This window comes from Plecotus auritus, assembly GCF_963455305.1.
Source record: "Plecotus auritus genome assembly, chromosome: 2".
Classification (NCBI taxonomy): domain Eukaryota; kingdom Metazoa; phylum Chordata; class Mammalia; order Chiroptera; family Vespertilionidae; genus Plecotus; species Plecotus auritus.
The window spans coordinates 75,758,875-75,778,919 of record NC_137771.1 but is presented as its reverse complement, the minus strand read 5'-3'; the positions used below and the strand labels follow the sequence as shown (position 1 = coordinate 75,778,919).

Below are 20,045 nucleotides of genomic sequence, written 5' to 3'. Positions count from 1 at the left end.
TGTACTGAAACTTCTGTAGGAAAGTGAAACTACAAACCTATGGATGGGGACAGAGGTGGGAGAGAAGGTGCTGAAACTGAGAAAGGAGGTCTGGCCGGTAGATATGTAAGCAGAGACACATGGAGTTGGTAGAAACTTTATGTGGGCCCACCCCAGGCAGAAGGCTCTGCCCACCTCACGTCAGCACTGATCTAGCAACTTCTATCCACTTGGGCACCTCAGTGGCTGGACCCTACTGCCTCAGAGGGCAAGCCGCCACATCTTATGATGGCTCTATATGGCTAGAAAGCTTACTCTCATGTCTTTCCAAAACCCACCTTTCTAACTCTTCTGCACATTGGACCAAGTTGTAGAATTCAAAGTTACCTACAAGTCTAGCCCCTTTTACAAAGGATCAACTAATCCACCACCCACCCCAGGCTATGAATTTTTTTCATCCCATTATTTTTAATCCTGACACATCCTGACTGTCATCTTCAGGGAGATGGTCCTATATGTTCTCAATGTTCCTAATTGTCCATGCCACCTATTGAATGGGGTCCCTAGAAGTTTTTTAATTTATATAGGTTATAGATTCCCTAACTTCGTTAATTGCCTTACTTATGCAATGCATAACCACATGGGACCACAAGCCAGAAAACTGATGACAGATGTGTAAGCAGCTCCTCCGTGCACTTCCTTGGCCTCCTGTGACCTGTCCCATCCCTCCCCAGTTTTATTCTGGCACATGTGCTGGAACCTGCATCCTAGTGATACTCAGCCACTCTCTCCCCTAAATGTGCCTGCATTTTCTTGCCACCGTGCCTCCACTCACAAAGCTTACTTTCCCAGAAATAACCATGGGCCCCTTCTCTGGCTACTGAACCTCTCATTCAAGGCCACATCAAGAAATAGAGTCATAGCAATAATGATGAGCTAATATGTAATGAATGGAAGGCACCATTGAAGCATTTTATGTATAGTAATTCATTTATCCCTCACTAAAACCCTAGGAAGTTGGGCTATTATCATTTGCCCATTTGACACAGGCAGAAATAGGCAGAGATAACATGTCTAAGGAGAAGCAGTAAGCGACGACGGAGTGGGGATTCAAATCTGAGCAGCCTGGCTCACAGGCTGCAGTTGCTTTCGTTCAGTATCAGTTCTGCCTCTGGAAATGTCACCTTCTCTGTGTATCTTTCTCTCTCACTCCCGCTCCATCTCCCAATTCAGACTTAATGTCTCTTCCTCAAGTGCCAGCATTTTGTACAAACACATTCTGTCGCACTTATCTCCCTTTATTATAGTGATTTGTTTACACATCTGTTTCTTCCATTAGAAGCTAGACTATCAGTTGCTTGCGTACAGGGAGCATGACTTAATGAGTGGTGAACCCTCAAGAGCAAATACATAAAAGCTATGGGCTACTATTACAGGGTCATTTAAAACAATTATTGCATTTTTTTAAACCTAGAGCTAGACATTGTGCTAGCACTACAGAAAACAAAAGAGATGTTTAATAGGGAGACTAAAAAATGTTATGTTTAATGGATGTGTGTGTGTGTGTGTGTGTGTGTGCGCGCGCGCGCGCATTTGGACTGAGACTGAGAATATGGCTCTGAGTACCCCAGAGCAGAACTTCTCCTCAAGCTTACATTGGGGCCAGGGGGACTCCAGTCTAATGGCTATCTTGCCATATTCCATCTAAACGCAACATCCTCCAGCCAATGAGCCCTGCTTGCTGACAGAGCTACAAGTCTTACCTCTCATTCCTGGGGGAGACTGATGGATGAGCTGTGCCTTCCTAGTGAAGAGCAGAGTCCATTGTCTCCAGCAGCCCTGGATAAACACCTGATCCTTCATTCTTAAATAGGAACGTACAACCGGAACCATGACATCTGAGGAAAACCAGCATCTTGAAAGAGGATATATATAGAAAATAATAGACTCCGTGGGAAATATAAGTATTTCAGAAACCATAGGACAACTCTAAAAAAGTCTAATTAGTCTTCAAGAAAAAATTGCATAAATTAGGTAAAAATAGAATACTATGAAAAGGAATATCAAATAGTTTAAAACAACACATTCATAAGAGAATAAGTTGAAGGTATTTTCCAAAAAGTAAAATATCTCCCATAAAAATAAAATTATGAAGCAAAATAGGTAAAAGACAGAGAGTCAGTCAAAGAGCAAAAGATAACAGGAAAAAGTGAAGAAAAAATTATTAATAAAATAATAGAAGAAAATTTCTCCAGGCTGTAGAATATAGAAATCTTAATATTGGAAGTGCCTGCTGAATATTCAGCAATGTGAATGGTTTAAAAAAGTCATTTTTGACAATATACAGGTGATGTATTATAGAACTGTGCACTTGAAACGTATATAATTTTATTAACCAATGTCACCCCAATAAATTTAATAACAATTTTTTTAAATCCAAATAAAAAATATTGAAACATTCTTATGAATTTTGAGAACACGAAAGATAAAAAGGATCTAACAAGCTTCCAGAAAGAACAACCAACAAGAACAAAACAGTAAAACTTAGATTGGGAAAGGGAAAAACTGTGATTGCATGCAACTGATGGTAAGGTAATTTTTAGTCTACAGGAAACAGATATGCTCTATGAAAAAGAAAAGATAAAAACCATAGAAACTCCAAAAATAAAATTTTAATATAAACTGCACAAGGAAATTACAGTCCAAATATTAAGCATGATTGTGGAATCGTGGGGGAAGAATTGATAGAGTGTAAGAACAAAGGAGCCATTTGAACTTTGACCTTCCTATTGGGCACATTCATTTCTAGTAGAACAGGAGCTGGATGCTGATCCAGCAGAGGAAGAAGGGCACTCTGTGCCCCAGGGGCTCTGCAGACACAAACATTTTACAAAGTCCAACCAATTGTTTACTTCTTTCCAACTTCCAAAGTCAAACTATGGACAAAAGAAAAATCTAAATAATGATTATAAAATAGACTGCATATGTGATAAATTTGAAGATATTAAAATAAAGGTAGAACTAGCAAATTTTGGAAAGCAGATGGGGAAAAGGATTAAGAGGAAATTATGGTAGAAATACTAATACCCTCATCTAATTTAGTGAGGAAGCAAGGGTAATTATCTCACATTTATGAAAAGAAATAATGGCCTCCGTAATAGTGTGCAGTTATAAAGATAACCCAATGAAAGAATGAAAAATGAGACATTACAAACTTTGGAAAGAAGAGGGGGGGATGAGATGTAGAGAAATTAAATTAAACCCTCATTTTTCATGGGAGGAAATCAGTCTCAGTTATAAATCAGGAAATAATAAATATGTTATTTACAGTTATGGAAGAAGCCATTGGAAGGGTTTCAAATAGGAAATATTAAAAGGTTTCCTCTGAGAGAAGCTGGGCGGGGGCGGTTGGGGAAGGCAGAACTGTTTATATTCACAAAGTGCAGACCAGGACAGACAGTGTCTGACCCCGTGACCTTTATATAGACTTCAAGCAAATCACTGTTGTATTAGAGGCTTAAAAAATAAAATAAAAAGCATCAAGGGATTTTGTTTACATGAAGGGATTTATTCTAGATAAGATTCCAGGCAGGCCTCCCTGAGGACATGATATTTAAACTTTACCTTGAAATATGAGTAGAAATGAAGCAGAGTGATCCTGGCCTCAGGAGGAATTTGGTCCTTTGGGGATTGGGGAGCAGCAGTGGACTATGGGAAGAGAGAGAGAGGCGCTTTCAAGGCAGAGGCAACAGCACATACAAACTCCCAGAGCAGGTGGGTGCATCACTACAGATGCCCTGGGGAGAACTGGCATCTATAGTGACAAGGTCACAAAGCTACCCAGCTCCAGTGTGAACAGCTCCCTCCAGGGCTGTGCAAAGGGCCAGACTGGAAGATGAGGCTGAATCTCGGTGGAGGCTGAGGTTTCCTACAGAAGACCAAGATCAGGCCAGAGAAGGAAAGCTTGAGGATAGTAGGAGACCACTCAGAGCAGCCCCAGTGGGAAGAGCTGCAGGGCCCGACCCTAGAGAAGGGAGCTGACGGGAGAGGGAGTGCTCTGTGCCCTAGCGCTTAAGGCGGCCTTGGCATTCTCTCAAGGTTTCTGTCTCCAGTACAGCATCAACTGCATAGTCTATTCCAGAGGAATTGCTCCCTTGTTACTTCCTTTGCTTTCTCATAAATGGAATATCAGCAAGAAATGCTGAGCCTGTTGTTTCTATATCTTTCCCCTGGGCCAATTTACTATCTGCTCTTGGGGAGCGGGGAGGGGACAGGCAGAGAGGGGAGGATCTATAATCTTTGTCTTGCTGGAGAGTCTCTTTCCAAGTACTGCTTGAGGAGATGGAACTCAGAAAAGGAACAATGCCAAGAAAACAATCAAAAGAGCTTACAGGTATTGAGAGCTTTCTCAGTTGCACGCACTGTGATAAACATTGCCATGCAGTTTTGCATTTAATTTATTCTTGAAAGCATTCAAAGGGTGACTACTTTTTTCTCCATTTTATATATAAGGGAGTCTAGGTTCACCCAAGAACATGTAGCCAGAAGTGATCAAACTAGCATTTACACCGAGGTGGGTTGACTCCTCCCCTGTGAATAGATTGTTCTGGAAAGGATGAGAAAGTAGCTGCATCTCATCTCCGTTCAAAACGTCTGAGTTTAAACATGTCCTTTATCACAGAGCTCTGTACTTTCACAGAGCATAAAATGCCAGCAGGAAATATACACGTTACTTCTACATGGGAATCAGCACAAGTAATGGAGGTGAGACTCCCTAGTGCTCAGTTTACAGAAGATCAGACCAAACTGCTATTTTTGTTTCCCCAGAAATTTTATAAAAGGCAAACCTGCTCATCAGTGAGGTCCTTGAAAGTTGATTCTATGTCTTACTCATATTTCTGCACAACACTTAACATGGTATCTAGTTCACAGGAGAAGCTCAATAAATGCTTGCTGAAGTGAGACGTTTTAGCTCAAAAAACGGCAATAATTTTTCTTACCCACCCAACCTCCTGGTGACCTCCACCACTTTGTGTGACATGGGTAAGAATCATATTTCCCATGCAGCACCTGAGGGCCTTGCATGCTTTGACCTATCCTAAAATGTGTTTAGGGAATTCCTGGATGGTTTTAGTGCCTTAAAACCCATGGGTGGCTTGTGCACTTTTTTAAACTTTATTTTTATTGTTGACACTATTACAGATGTCCCCACTTTCTTCCCTGCTTTGCCCACCTCCACCCAGCCTCTGCCCCCACTGCCCCCTGGCCATCACCACACCGTTGTCTGTATCTTTGGGTTATACATATATACTCTTTAGCTCATCTCTCACCTTCTTTTATCCAGTCCCCTCCACCACCTACCACACCCCTTCCTCTGAAACTGTCAGTCTGTTCCAAATATCCATGCCTCTGGTTCTATTTTGTTCATCAATTTATTTTGCTCATGAGATTCCACATACGAGAGAGATTATATAGTACTTGTCTTTCTCTGACTGGCTCATTTCACTCAGCATAGTCATCTCCAGATTCATCCATGCTGTGGCTTATACATTTTTATTTTTTTAAAATAGATTTTTATTGATTTCAGAGAGGAAGGGAGAGGGATAGAAACATCAATGATGATAGAGAATCATGGATTGGCTGCCTCCTGCACACCCCTCACTGGGGCTAAAGTCCGCAACCTGGGCATGTGCCCTGACCAGGAGTCAAACCATGACCTTCTAGTTCCTAAGTCGATGCTCAACCACTGAGCCACACCAGCCAGGTGCTTATGCATTTTTAACTATGGGAGCACAACACAACCTGACTGAGGGAGGCATCAAAGCCTCGAGGCTAAGCGTGCAGACTCTCCACTCACACTCTACACATTCAAATCTTAGCTCTATCACTTTGCAGACCGTAAAAGTTTGGCCAAATCATTACAACCCTCTGTGACTCAGTTTCCTCAGCTATCAATAATTGTAACAGCTTATACCTACCAGGATTGCTGATAAGGGCTAAATGAGTTAATTCATCTAAAGCACTTGGAAGAATGACTTACAGAGAGCTAGCCCTTAATAAATGCCAGCTGTTATTACCTGGGGTGTGGCTCATTTAAAATGCACCCATGTTAGGCTCAGGGGAAGGCATAAGGCTCTCATTTGCCTGTGTACACATTTTCTGTCAACCCTACAGTTATCCCTTCTGACAGGTCTGAAGTGATTTGGAACCCTCCAGACAGGGCAGTGACCTTTTCAACATCAAGTTAATTAAGGCTGGTGAGTAGCTAAAGTGTAATGTTTCATGTCTTTCCATGTAGTTCAGTGAGAAAGATTTATTAACTCATTAAAATGTCTTGTTAGTTATTTTCAGCTACTCAGAATGACTGCTCCTTCCAACCAGTGACTTATCCCAGAAAAGACCAAGAATAGTATCTGACTTTATTGACTTCCTAGGCTGGCATTTGCGTCACTAGATTATGTTGCTCCAACTTAGGATAAAAAGCTTAAACAAGTGTGATGGTTGATTGACATTCACCTGCCTCTGGTGACATGCAAAAGGCTATGGACGTGTCATGACGAGGCCCTGCCAGGCTGGTGTCATATATACAGTGCAGCTGGCTGAGCTGGCTGAGCAAGCCCGTTCCAGGAGCTGGGTCCCCACGATGTGCTGACCTGGCTTCCTGCAGACCAGCTGACTGAGTCCCCGACCTCTCCAGGTGGCCCAGCCAACTAGTCCTTTTCTAAAACAGAACCTGGGCTGCTTCCCTGTCTGCTTCACCTTATTCCTTCAATCAAGTTGCAAATGTATAGTCTCCCTGTAGAAGTTCACTCTTTTGAAGACAGCAGAAATGCTACTCAAAATGCAGCTCCCCCAATTTCCTCACCCTCATCCTGCAAAATGTGCTTACGTCTAGTGTGCAATAATACATCCACACTGATATTTTTGGTCTATATGTGCACACTCTCTCTGCTTTCCAGTTTTTCAGGTTAGATCATTGAAGCAGTAGAACATTGATAATGTAAGCTGGGAAGGGGTGAATCCAGACTCTTTGATGCACCAGTTGTGTGACTTTAAGCAAATTATTGACTTCGTGTTTCATGAACTTCAATAAAATGGAAGTAATAATAGTACCTTCCTCATATGCCTGTTATAAGAATTAATTTTTTAAAAAACCAACTAAGATGCTTAGCAGAGTGTCTAGCAAGAGTTAAGTATCAAGTTAATACTGTTCTTTTTGTTCTTACAGTTGTTACAAGCTGCTAGTGGACAGGGGCCCAATCACTTCCTCATAGTGCCAAGAAGAGCTCAATATTTAATAAAGTGCTTCTGATAATGGCTATTGATGAGAATAAGAATGAGGGGCAAAATGCTAAATAAGGTCTAAGTTTTTAATAAAGTAGGCAAAAATGATTCCCTGAGCAACCAAATTTCTGAATGTGCTTCTACCATCATCTCAAGCTTCCTATTTATTATGACAATTTCCTGCTTTCAAATATTGAACACTAAACAGGAAATTAGTTTGAGGATGATGGTCTCCAGCCAAAGAGAGGAAAGCAATTTCCGTGGCTAGTAACCAGATACTCTTCTGAGGAAATTTTCTTCAGAAAATAAATATTAGAACATGGAGTTTGAAATAATCTCAGTGGACTTGAAAATTTCACTCCTAGAAACGAAGGGCAAAGTTGCATTTCCTCATCTGAATAGCCCAAATAATCATCATTGATTTTATTTTATTTCCTAATTGGGGATTGCCTTTCAGACACACAAAGAAGGACCAGAAAGCAGGTGGCTCTCTGGCGACCCCCTCACTGTGTGGAGCCACTTAAGGTGCAAAAGCAGAGAAAGGAGGAAGCGGAACTTGGAGGCGGAGTACATTGCAGGGTGCGCAATAAATATTTTATTAAATACAAAGATGATAATTTTTAAGACTTCACACTAACATGATGTCCAAACAGGTATCTGGTTACCCATTAGTATTTCAGAGGAAGCCTAATGCTGATTACTACAAAGATAACCATATTGCATAATAGAAACTTTCCAATATGCATTCATCTATTCCACGTGGGCTGGAATCAACAGTAATTAAGGCTCCCAGGTAAATACAAAGACAAAACCCCTGAATTTCACACGTAAAACAGATTGTGTGTTCAATATTGTGAAGCTTACCAAAAACCAACGCCAACATGAAGAATGTCAAGCAATAAGAGCTTGATCCATCCTACTCTCATACATCCACACACTCATACACTGTCATCATCATCAACCCATCTTCCCCTCTTTACATGACACATCCTGAAAATTAATCAGTAGCTTTAGAAATAGGTTGTGAACCTAGCCAGTCCAAGGTAATACAGGTAGAGATGAATAGAGCTTTGGGGAGTATTTTTGTCATTAATGGCAAAGCCCCAAGAAAAATAATTCTGGCTCCAAGGTGGATAGTAAAGAAGCAGTAAGAAGCCAGGGAAAGTTGGCAGAGCTTTAAAAAGAAGGTGCCAAAAACCAAGTCAGAAAGCTAATAACCATAATATCTAACAGCTGCGTTGTGCTTGCTCTGTGCTGAGTGCTGTAATTGCATTCTCTCTTTAAATCCTCCAGGTCAACAAAGTAGCTACTATTATTTTCTCCTCTGCAGGAGTGAGAAAATAATTAGCTTGATTCTGGTATACACACACACACACACACACACACACACACACACACACACACACACATATATAATCACATTACGTGCCTTAAACATATACAGTTATTATTTGTCAATTGTACCCCAGTAAAGCTGGAAAGAAAATGACTGGTATTCATTTTTAGAAGCTCTAGTTAGTTTTTCAAATTTGTTCTTTTGTCTATTATGAGGTCCTGCTCTTTTATTATGTTTTCTATCCATTTTATAATTTTAATAATTTTGAACATACTTAAATATTCAGTTAAAGACCCACAAGACTTTAAAAGTTATTTCTACTTCCTTGGTGTCTGTTTCCCCACTTGTGTTTGTTGCCTTGAACTCATGAAGGTCCTTTCCTTATGTGACTTGCATATCATTTTGGGGAGCTGTTTGTGGATTATTTTGTGTGAGATGATTATATTCCAGGGTGTGGAAGTGTCTCTATAGAGGTTTTACATTTCCTTTACCACTACTTTAGAGGTTTCATGGTTCTTTTATGTACATCCTTTATTTTAGGAGTCCCATACTATACGGGTAATATAAATTTGAGAACCTATGAATGTTGCAAGACTGGATTTTTATTTTGCATAGATTTTTTTTTACCACCAAGAAGCTAAGGTGGTACCAAAAGGCCCATGATATTTCTAGGAACCTATGAGCATTGTTATCTAAGAATGTAAGAATGGTTGAACATTTGGAAAAAATTAATGTAATTCACAACATATAAAAAACTAAAGAAAATAATAAAAACCTTAATGAATTCAGAATCATTTATCCTTTCAGAATTTTCAAGTAAAACACCTCTTAGAAAACTAGGAATAAAAGAGAAATTTAACCTAATATAAAGTATCTACCAAAAATATAAGTAAATATCACATTTAATGTTAGGTACTGGAAGCATTCTCTTTTTTTTTCAATCTTTCTTTATTGATTAAGGGGATTAATGGGGGGATTAGGACACATATAGAAACATTCTCTTAATGTCAGGGGAAGACAAAAATATGTGCTATTGCTTCCATTTAATTTGTTCTGGCTAGTTCAATAAGAAAAATTATTTTAAGATGGGAACAAAAAGATGTTATATTTGCAGGAATTATAGTCTTCATAAAAATCCTACAGAAATTTACAAAACACTTGTAATAACAACAGTTTAACAAGGTGCTAAATAGAAAAGCAATTTATAGAAATCAATGACAACCCTACATATCAATAAATAATTGAAAAACAAAACAATTTAAAAAATTATTCCATTCATAATAGCCACAGAACTAAAATATCTGGAAGTAAATGTCATAAAAGATGTTTAAGATCTTTACTTTAAAATTATACCAATTTTTGGAAGGACTTTTTAAAAACTTGAATGGATGCTTCAAATTTATAGATGGGATATCACAATATTATAAAGGCCTATGCAGTTCTAGTCAAAATCTCAACAGGTTTTTCACAGAACCTGATCTTAAATTTTTATGAGTAAAAAGACAAAATATTTTAAATATATTTTTATTGATTTCAAAGAGGAAGAGTGAGATAGAAACATCAATGATGAGAGAGAATCATTGATCAGCTGTCTTTTGCATGTCCCCTAATGGGTATCAAGCCCACAACCTGTGCCCCGACCAGGAATTGAACCGTGACCTCCTGGTCCATGGGTTGATATTCAACCACTGAGCACACTGGCTGGGTGAGACAAAATAGTTTTAATTGAGTAGGGAGTTTCACTCAACCAGGCACCACTTCATTATAAAGCTATCATCATTTAAAATTTAGTGAAGTTTTGGTAAAGGACCCTAGTAAAACAAAATGGAAACAGAATATCAGGCCAGAGAATCTATGGATAAACCTTCTTCTATAGAAGAATGTTTATGAATAATGTTTTATGAAGAATGTTTCCTTCATCTATGAATACAAAAACTTAATAGGCTATCACAAAGAGAGCTAGTACCTCTAGACTTGGGTCATTCCCATCCCCAAAGATCATTAGCTAAAAGTTACAAAAAAGGGAAGGAATAAAACATGGGAGTACTACATGCCTGTTCATACTGCACTTTGTAATGATCATTTTTGCATGCTATTTTTATTTATTTATTTATTTATTTATTTATTATTTTTTTTTTTTTGTGAGGAACCCTGCCTTTCAATACTTTAGATGGGACATGTTTCCCATTGTATTTCACTATTGTCAACCATCTATAATAATAAAAGTATAATATGCTAATTACACCAGACAGCTGAATGACCTTCCTGATGACCTTCCAGATGAAGCCAGGGCTTCGAGGACCGAGGCAAGCCACTGCGGCTGTGAGGGCCGAGCCCCTTGCACAAATTTCGTGCATCGGGCCTCTAGTCCTGGATATAAAAAAATAGTCACCACGTAAGTGAAGAAGCAATGTCCAGATTATATTTGAAGAGCTGGACCCCAAGCAGCCCTCTTTGGATCCACTTGTCCACTTATACAGCCTCCAATCTAATCCCCTGCAAAGGGTAGCAGCTCATTAGCAGAAGACCAAGAAATCAATATGGATAAAGGATGGTAAAAATTTAATGTTATCTTGAGAGTAAAACAAAGAGAAGTTGGGGTGGGGGAGGGAGGAGGAGACACTTCTAAACTACTATTTTCTCTTTTATATTCACTGACCAAAAAATAATAAATAAATAAATCCCTATTATATAATTTAGGACTCAGCAAGGAGAAGAGATTTGGATTAGACTGCTCTGGTTGCCATAACAAAATATCACAAACTGAGTGGCTTAAACAACAGAATTTTTTTTTCTCATAGTTCTGGAGGTAGGAGTCCATAATCAGGTGCTAGCAGATTTGGTTTCTGGTGATGCCTCTCTTGCTGGCTTGTGGATGGATGCCTTTTGGCTGTGTCCTCACATGGCCTTTCCTCCATGAGCTCTGGTGTCTCTCCTTCTTCTTATAAAGACATCAGTCCTGTGGAATTATGGCTTCACCCTTATGACCTCATTTACCTGTTATTGCCTCCACAAAGGCCCTATCTCCAGATACAGTTACATGAGGGGTTGGGTAATTCAACATACAAATTTTGGGGGACACCATTTAGTCCATAATAGGAATCTCCTCCAATCTTGAGTCAAGAACTTCCAAAAATACAAATGAGAACTTGACTTATTTCTGACTACAAATCAATTGGAGGGGGGGGGGGGGGGGACAGCATGTTCAATAAATAGTGCTAAGATATTTTGTTACCCATATGAAAAAGTATAAGAAAATTAGGCCCTAATTCCAGTGCACACAAAAATACATGCCTGGACAGATAAAGTCCTAAATGTGAAAAGCAAAACTTTAAAAAATTAGAAAGTATTATAGAATATAATTGACATTGAGGTTCAGACAAATTTTTAAGTAAACTACAAAACCCCATAAATTATAAAAAGATTAATATATTTGACTACATCAATATGAAAACTTTCTCTAGGCTACTATCATTTTTAGAAAAGCAAATAAGGTAAACCATAAGCTGTCAGAGAGATTGGTAAAGCACATAACCAGCTAAGGTTATGAAGGATTTATAAAAAAGCCCTTCAAAGCAATAACAAAAAGCCCAAAACCTAGTGGAAAAAATGAGGTAAGCATGTGAATAAATGAAAAACCCTCAGGCCAGAAAACAAGATGAGGAAAATGCCTATTAATACCAGTAAACAGTGAAATAACATTTCTAAGTGTTAGATAAATAAACAACATAAAACTTAATGACTAATTTGACATGGAGAGAATGTCAGTACTTTAAGATGACTCCCAGGTTTCTAGTTGAGCAGTTAAGACGCATCATTAACCAGGATAGGCAATGTAAGAATAGAAACATATTACCAAAAAATAAAACATTTGAGTTTGAGGTAACTAAGGAATATCCAACTGAGATTTATATACCCAGAGATCTGGAGATCTCAGGGAAGAGAAGTTTGGCCCAGATTTCGGAGTCTTGAGCATGTAGGTAGTTGTTAAGATTACGACTGTGTTTGAGATTGCTCATGGAGATGTGAGAGGACTATAGCCAAAAAGAACAAATATAATGAAGTAAAGGGGAAATGCCTTATTGGTGTTGTGTGTGTGTGGGGGGGGGGGGGGGGGGGAGAGTTTGTTTGTTTTTTTATTTTAAGCCAATTTTGTTATTACTAAACCAATGCATTTGAAGTGCAGGCCATTCCTACCTCATTTATCTCTTTATATATATTTAATTAATTTATTTTTTTAATTGTTTGAAGTATTACAAATAGTAGTACATATGTCTCCTTTTTTTTCCTCCATTGACCTCCCCCAGCCTCCCCTTCCCCCCAGTACATGCCTTTACCTGCCCCCCGCCCCCCCACAGTGTCTTTTATCCATTGGTTATGCTTATATGCATGCGTATAAGTCCTTCAGTTGATCTTACAGCCCCCTCCCACCCCCGCAACCTCCTCTGCCTTCCTGCTGTAGTTTGACAGTCTGTTCAGTGCTTCTTTGCCTCTGTATCTATTTTTTCCCCTTTTCTTTCCTTTAAAAAATCTTGCCTCTGCAGACTAGAAATAAACGTATAATAACAAAAAATGTTTGAGTCCCAATTTCAATGTCCAACAGTTCTGAGTCCCCGTTTCAATGTCAAACAGTTCCTTATGTGTACATGTCAGCAATGATATCTGGATGGTGGGCACATGGTGGCGATGCAGGTCCGACCCTCTCTGGTTTGGTCCCAGGCAACCTGCTGCGTCTCACAGCTGCTGACTGCTAGCGTGGCAAGGCGTCGTAAGTGTCTCCCATCTCTGGACTGTTTCTCCTCTTGTCTTCGTGGTTGGAGCAGACCTGTCAATTCCTCTCTGTTGCAGGAATCCACATGGTCTTGGAGTTGTTTTCTGAAAATATACAAACATATTCTCGACCAAAGGTTAATAAAGGATCATTTATCTCTTTAATAGAAGATGAGTTTGTATTGGCATTTGAGAGACCTGTGCAGTGATTCAATAGATTAAAGTCCCATTAGAGGGAGAAGAAACACTTGGAAACCTGCAAAACTGTATGTTTATTTTCATAAACAAGAATTTTATAACCAATGCATGTTAGTCATTTTACCAGACCTTGGAGAAATTACCATTACCGTCATTGTTGATTATGGGAAGTTTCTAATGTTGATTAGCCACACAGTCTAAAGAGATTTGACTTTGGCAATATAGATGCCTCCTTCACTGTGGAGATTTGCTTTTTTAGTCTTATTTAACAAACACAGGAAGGTCAACTGCACGAGAGGTGCAGTACTGTCTTCTCTTTAGTTAGTGTCTCAAATCACACGTATTTTGTTATTACATATCAAGATCAAGAAGGCAAAAATATTGTATTTAATGGCTTTTGTTTCTCAAACATGAAGGGCAAAAAATCAAAACCACTTTAATTCAATAGAATGAAAGCAGTGAATATTCCACAAACTGAAGCAGAATTCTAGCCAATATCTTTGTAAAATTGTAAAGTTATTCTATAGCTGTATCTATATAAAATGTGTAATGTGTGTAAGTTATTCTTTGTTTTTAAATATATATTTATCATAACAAAATTCCTGGACCTGTGTCACTCTAATACCATTTCATAAAAGAAAAAACAATGATTTTAAAATATATATCTAAAATGTTTACCAACTAAACATGTATATGAAGATATACAAATTGCTTTCTTTATATAATGAAGTTTAATATCCATGCCAAATAGAAACAGAATAATCTTTTAATGTGCTAAATTTCTACATGGTTTAAATCAAAAAGTTTCTATTGCATTTGTGAAAAATGTCATACCAAGAATTAATACATGAACTATTAGCAACACAACATCATAAACAAACAATATACCATCCAGACACATTTTAATTTTAAAAACACAGATATATTTACTTATAACATACAATGAACTTTTATGGTTTAGAGTGAGCACTAATATAGAAGTAAAAACCTAAATGCTCATAATTTGATCAAAACCAACAAGTGTCTTTACAAAGAGAAATTCTAAACATAAATCATATAAAAAACATGAGCTCAACTTAATCTTTACTTACTACATTGATAATCACCCATTATCATTGTACATATTAAAGATTTAAAGCACAAGAAAAACATTGAAGCAAAAACAAGACTAGATTTTCTCTAAACTTCTAAAATTGACTATAGTCATTCCCTTTTCTCATATGCCATTACATTTGTGACACAACTCAAACACTTAATTATACCATTTAGTTTAAGCTGATGAAACTACAGATAATTCATTTGGTACCATTCATGGATTTAAACTAAGTTGAATCAATGAAACTAGCTCCATTAATTACCTCCTGATTTGATAGATGCTTTATGGTTATCCAGACATTTTAAAAGTCTTCCCTGATTCCACACATTCTACAGGATGGTATACTTCTTCATAAACAGTATTTTTCTTCCTTATCAACTTATGGGGACACACTTTCATTCTCCATCCAAGTCACTTAGACTTCATGGTAGGAAATATACTAATTTCATGTGGTAAGAACAAAAATCAGACCCATCCATATACCAGGATATTTTCTGCAAAGCAAAAATCTTATAGTATTTACAAAAAATATATATTTAATAACAAGAACTAAATAGACTAAACTTTTTTTTTTAAATGGGTCTATTCTAGGACATCACATGCACACAAGGAAGCTACAAAGCTTCTGCTCTGAACTTCAACACTAGACAGCCAGTGGTCTAGTTGTGTTCTATTCGTAGTGAACTGGCTGCTTGTTAGCCAAGAGTCCTCTATACATTTATGTAAATCACACACAAGCAGTAATGACCTTCTGACAGAACCTGTGTAAGTATGAAACATTCTGTGCCTAATGTATATGGTATGTAAGAGTGATGACAAAATAACTAAAGAACTATATGCTATAGTTATTTCAGGAAAAAAGGACTATATATCTATTTAGCCCTCCCTTGAATAAATTTTTCATTAAAACGCTAGTAACTTCCTTATTTTGAGAAGATTTTCATATCTCTGAAAGTCTTTGGGAACCAAGTCTTAAAGTACCATGATATACGTCATTTCTTAGCGTTTCTTCCTCATGTGTTTTTATGCATTGCTTCTCTCAAAGGAGACTTACTCTATTAATAATGCTGTTCCTGAAGAGGCCTTTGCAATATTTTAAAGTGTGTGAGTGCATCTGTACAAGTATGTGCTGTTTATATGTGTATATCTATACAATCTATTTCTATTCAGATTGGCACAAGTTCAGATGTCATGCTTTCTGTTTAGCAACTAATCTATTCTACTTTTGTTTTTGCTACATAATGAGAAAAAAAAATATGAACGTATAGAGCGAATTCTGTAGGAGAGTCAGTAAATAAAAATGCCCTCCTGTTGTTCTGCAGCCACAATTTAAAAACACAAATGTTTCCTAGATGAATTAACTTCAACTTTTGTGAAGAAGGTATGTCATTTAGTGAAATTTTCTAGGATATTGGTTTATGAGCTATAAGTTGGAAGAATCAGTATGAATAACTTCATATTAGTATGGCTTCACAACTGTGAGCCTACAGAGAGAGCTGACTGACTGCAAGCCACACACACATGTATAGGCTAGTTCTGTCTTTTATAGATGATAGCAGGAACTAACACTCAGCATTAGACAGAATGCATGGAGTATCATATGAGTCTGGCATTCAAATAGTCCCCAAAAACATAACCAAAAATGTTTTAATAAATTTAACTAAATGTTTAAAATTACAAACTTTGTTTTTAGTAAGTAAAAAGTCACCCTATGGCCATAGGAAAAGAATGAGTAAAAAATTACCTTATGGTCATAGTATCATGTTTTATAACTAGAAGTCCATGAACTCTCAATTGTTCATGGTGAAACATGTGAAAGTAAAACAGGTGAAACATCCTTAGTATGAAATGTTTTTAGTGAACATCTCCTTTATTTAATCTGAAAAACTCCTAACGTTCCAATTCAACTAACAAACCACTTGTTTACAAATGTCATAAAACCAAATTAAGATTAATAAAATAGTTCCATAAAATTAAAACTGAAATCTATCATTAAAAACAAATATCTTAAAGCCTTTTATTGGTTATCACATAAAAGCTATATGAATAGTCATAGCATCTTCTCTCTATAAAACAATACCCAAAGCCAAACCAAGATCTCTATTGCTCACTCACATAATGGCCTCAAATCTGTCAGTGACTCAATTTGTGGAGCTACTCAGAGGCCACCGAGAGCACCATTCCCACACACACAAAAATTTCCACATTTGGAAGGTGAATTAACTTTCATTATTTATGTTAAAGTCATCTCCAAAATGAGGCCCACAATTTTCATTCTCTGTGAATGATTTCTTCCATGGTTAGACAGCAGATTTCAGTCTTTTTTTTTTAAGTGATTAATTGTTCAATCCCTCTAGCATATACGCATATACAAGAGAAGTATCACATCCCCACTTTTCAATTTTTTGCTCCAGTTATTGTGGACTATCACCTTCTTGAAATATATTTAAAATGCCAAACTTGGGTTTTAATGTAAAATAACATTGTTTTCCATTAAGATGATTCTAAAAAGTTCCTGCAAATCTAAGCTTTATAGTATGATGGAAAGGAGAAAAAAGAGACACAGAATATCTGTATTAAAAAAGGAAAAGAGAAAGAAAGAACTCATTAAAGAAAGAAAAGAGAAAGAATCACCTTGACAGTTATAATTTATTATATTTAATATCTTATTTTTATAAATGACTTAAAATAATTAACCCCAGGCCCAGTAACAGTATGGGAATTTAACATGAAAAAAACACGTAGTCTATTTCCCTAGCAGCACAAGATCGTTGCGTGTAGCCTATGGTACTTTTATTGTCCCATCTAAAAAATACGCCTATGAGTAGACAGCACAGTCTAGATTTTAAACTAGAAATATAGCGCCCCATTTATAATTTATTCTCCAAGATTAATATACTCTTATATCATTGTCTCTTTCCAATACTGTTACATTATGGTGTCTGCTTCTACTTCCTATTTGTGGAAAGTACTAAAATGGCTGCTAGAAAAAATACATCCATTTTCTATAGCATTATTCAGTACTTCCTATAACTACTCTGACTCCAAATGGTTAGTTATATAATCTGGTGGGGAAATATTTTAAATTTATGATTGATAATGAATTATATGAAAGCACTAGCAATTTAAATTTATAATTTCTACATAACAAAAATATTCTTTAATATTACAAAAATATATTAATTCTACATTTAAGGAAAACCTGCCTTATCTCTTGAGAATTAAAAAACAAACTAATACAACTATGCTTTTCTCCATATATACCTAACAAGGCAATTGTGAGTAAATATAGTCAGTCCACAAACTAGTAATTGAAAGTAATTTCATTATGATAATTTTATAACTTTTTTTTCAACAATTTCTATCAGATAACTTCTAATTATACAGAAAGAAATCTGCTAGAAAATCTAAATATAACTTGCTTGAAAATACATATTTGCTGATATCCTTAGGGACAAAATATGACAAGGCAATCCTAATAGAAATAAGGCAAAAAGCCAGTGAAATTGAGCAGTGACAGATTCTTCATAAGCCTACATTTTCCTTTTGTAAAAAATGGGAGCAAATCCAATCTTTGTAACAGCCAATATTGAGTTCCCTAACATGAGGAAGAAGAGAGGTATATTATTGGTAAAGGTAGACTGGGTCACTGAAAATCCATAGAATGCCAGAATTTGCAAACCATCAATCCAGGCTCAGTAATATAACTGGATGTTCTTTTATAATTCCTTCCTGAGTTATGTGTTATGAAAGCCACAAGGATTAAAACCTGAAGCTCTTAAGGGAGGAACATGACAATATTAATCACTAATACACTGAATGAATACTTCCTCCTTCCAAAATGAATACCTTGCCTTATTTTTAATTCTTTTAAGGTGGATTTTGGCTAAGGAGGAAGAAAGAATGGAATGCCAACAGTCATGGAAACATTTTAATCTACTGCCATTTCCAAATTATCTCTGAAACTAAATAATAAGTTGTTTATTCAGGAGTTTATTGCTTTAAAAATAGTACATGCTTTCCTATTATCATTTAAAATTCTATGCCTTCTTAGATAAGTGCTTTAGCATAGGCTGCCATCTAATAATCTCACTTCTAAATTTTTAAAAAAGTATACAATAGGAGTAATTCCATTCTTTTTCATCCTTTACAAAAACAAGTACCCAGCTGTCTTCCAGGTCAAATTCTCCTCTATCTAGATCTCTTAATTTTCTAAATGATTTCCAAAAACACATCCCATAATGAGAAGTCACTCTCCTTTAGTAGCTATTCAAAGTTATCTGGTCTTTCCAATAGGTCTCTAATTTTAAAATTCAGTAGGTAGTTTTCAACCGTATTGTCACATCATGTTTAGTAAGGACTATATCCTTATTATTCAAGTATTATAGCCCTTCATTTTTCTTATAATCAATACACTCTATTTTTAAAAATCATCTATGCTACAACAGCATAGTCTTTGTTTTGTTCGTTGTCCTCATTTTCTTGTGGACCAGTGATTTTTACTTCTGGCCTTGGTGGTCTTGCAGGGTCTAAGTCAACCTGGAGGAAAACAGGTCAAAACAAGAAATTTAGCTCTTTAGTTACAAAGACAATAAAATTTACAAGGAAAAAAATACTCAATATTCCATTTAGTTATATAAATATTCAACTAAGACCAGTTCCTTGGGTTCCTTTGTGTTTTAGTCTCTCATCACCCAGTGAACACACCAGTCTCAACACCACTTGTACAGAAGCCCTTTCTGGGACCATAACCCACTCTATGCTTTAAGGGGGGCACATACTTATTTCCTGTGCTTCAGGCTTTATTTTTCTTGATGTTTTCCTTTATTTCCCTTTGAGCTTTTCAACAGTGTATTTATACTTTTCATTTTCCCATTTTCAGAGAAAAGGGAAAAGAAGCATGTACCAATTCTACCCTCATGTCTCATTAACCCAGTCCCATACTAGCTGTTCTTCCATTAGTTTTCTACAAGAGCTTACAAATTCTTTGTGAATATGGTACAAAGTAGCATAAAGTATCAAGCAGATAAGAGCAGGACAGGATATGAAAACACAGAGGCAGCATTTCTCCAACAGCAGCCTTTGTCCTTGCCACTTGGGCTTCTCCTATGTTATTAATGATGTTGTCTTATTTAGTCTGCTTTCCCCACTAGTCTGAAAACCAAGGGGGTGAGATTAGAATTAGGTGGTTCTCAAACTCTGTTCCATGGAGTCCTGGAGGCTCCACAGCCCCCACAATGGTCACCTGTGTGGAGAGAACAGAACCAGCTCCAAGTCCCCCACACCTACAGGCCATGATTTATGTTCTAAAAAAGAAAAAAAATCATCAAAACTATCTCTTATTTCACATTCTCAAATAACTCTCATGAAGGGTTTCAAATA

General features: G+C 36.9%; 1 protein-coding gene across 3 annotated transcripts in view; it reads right to left on the bottom strand.

Annotated features, from left to right (window-relative positions):
* Positions 1-18,015: 18,015 nt before the first annotated feature.
* DCDC2 (doublecortin domain containing 2) overlaps positions 18,016-20,045 on the bottom strand; it is a 181,903-nt gene continuing 179,873 nt past the window's right edge. For all 3 annotated transcript variants that reach the window (XM_080653090.1, XM_080653089.1, XM_080653088.1), the window contains one exon: positions 18,016-19,202. In XM_080653090.1, coding sequence (XP_080509216.1) covers positions 19,098-19,202 — 105 coding nt within the window. In that variant the 3' untranslated portion in view covers positions 18,016-19,097. The remainder of the gene's footprint in view (positions 19,203-20,045) is intronic.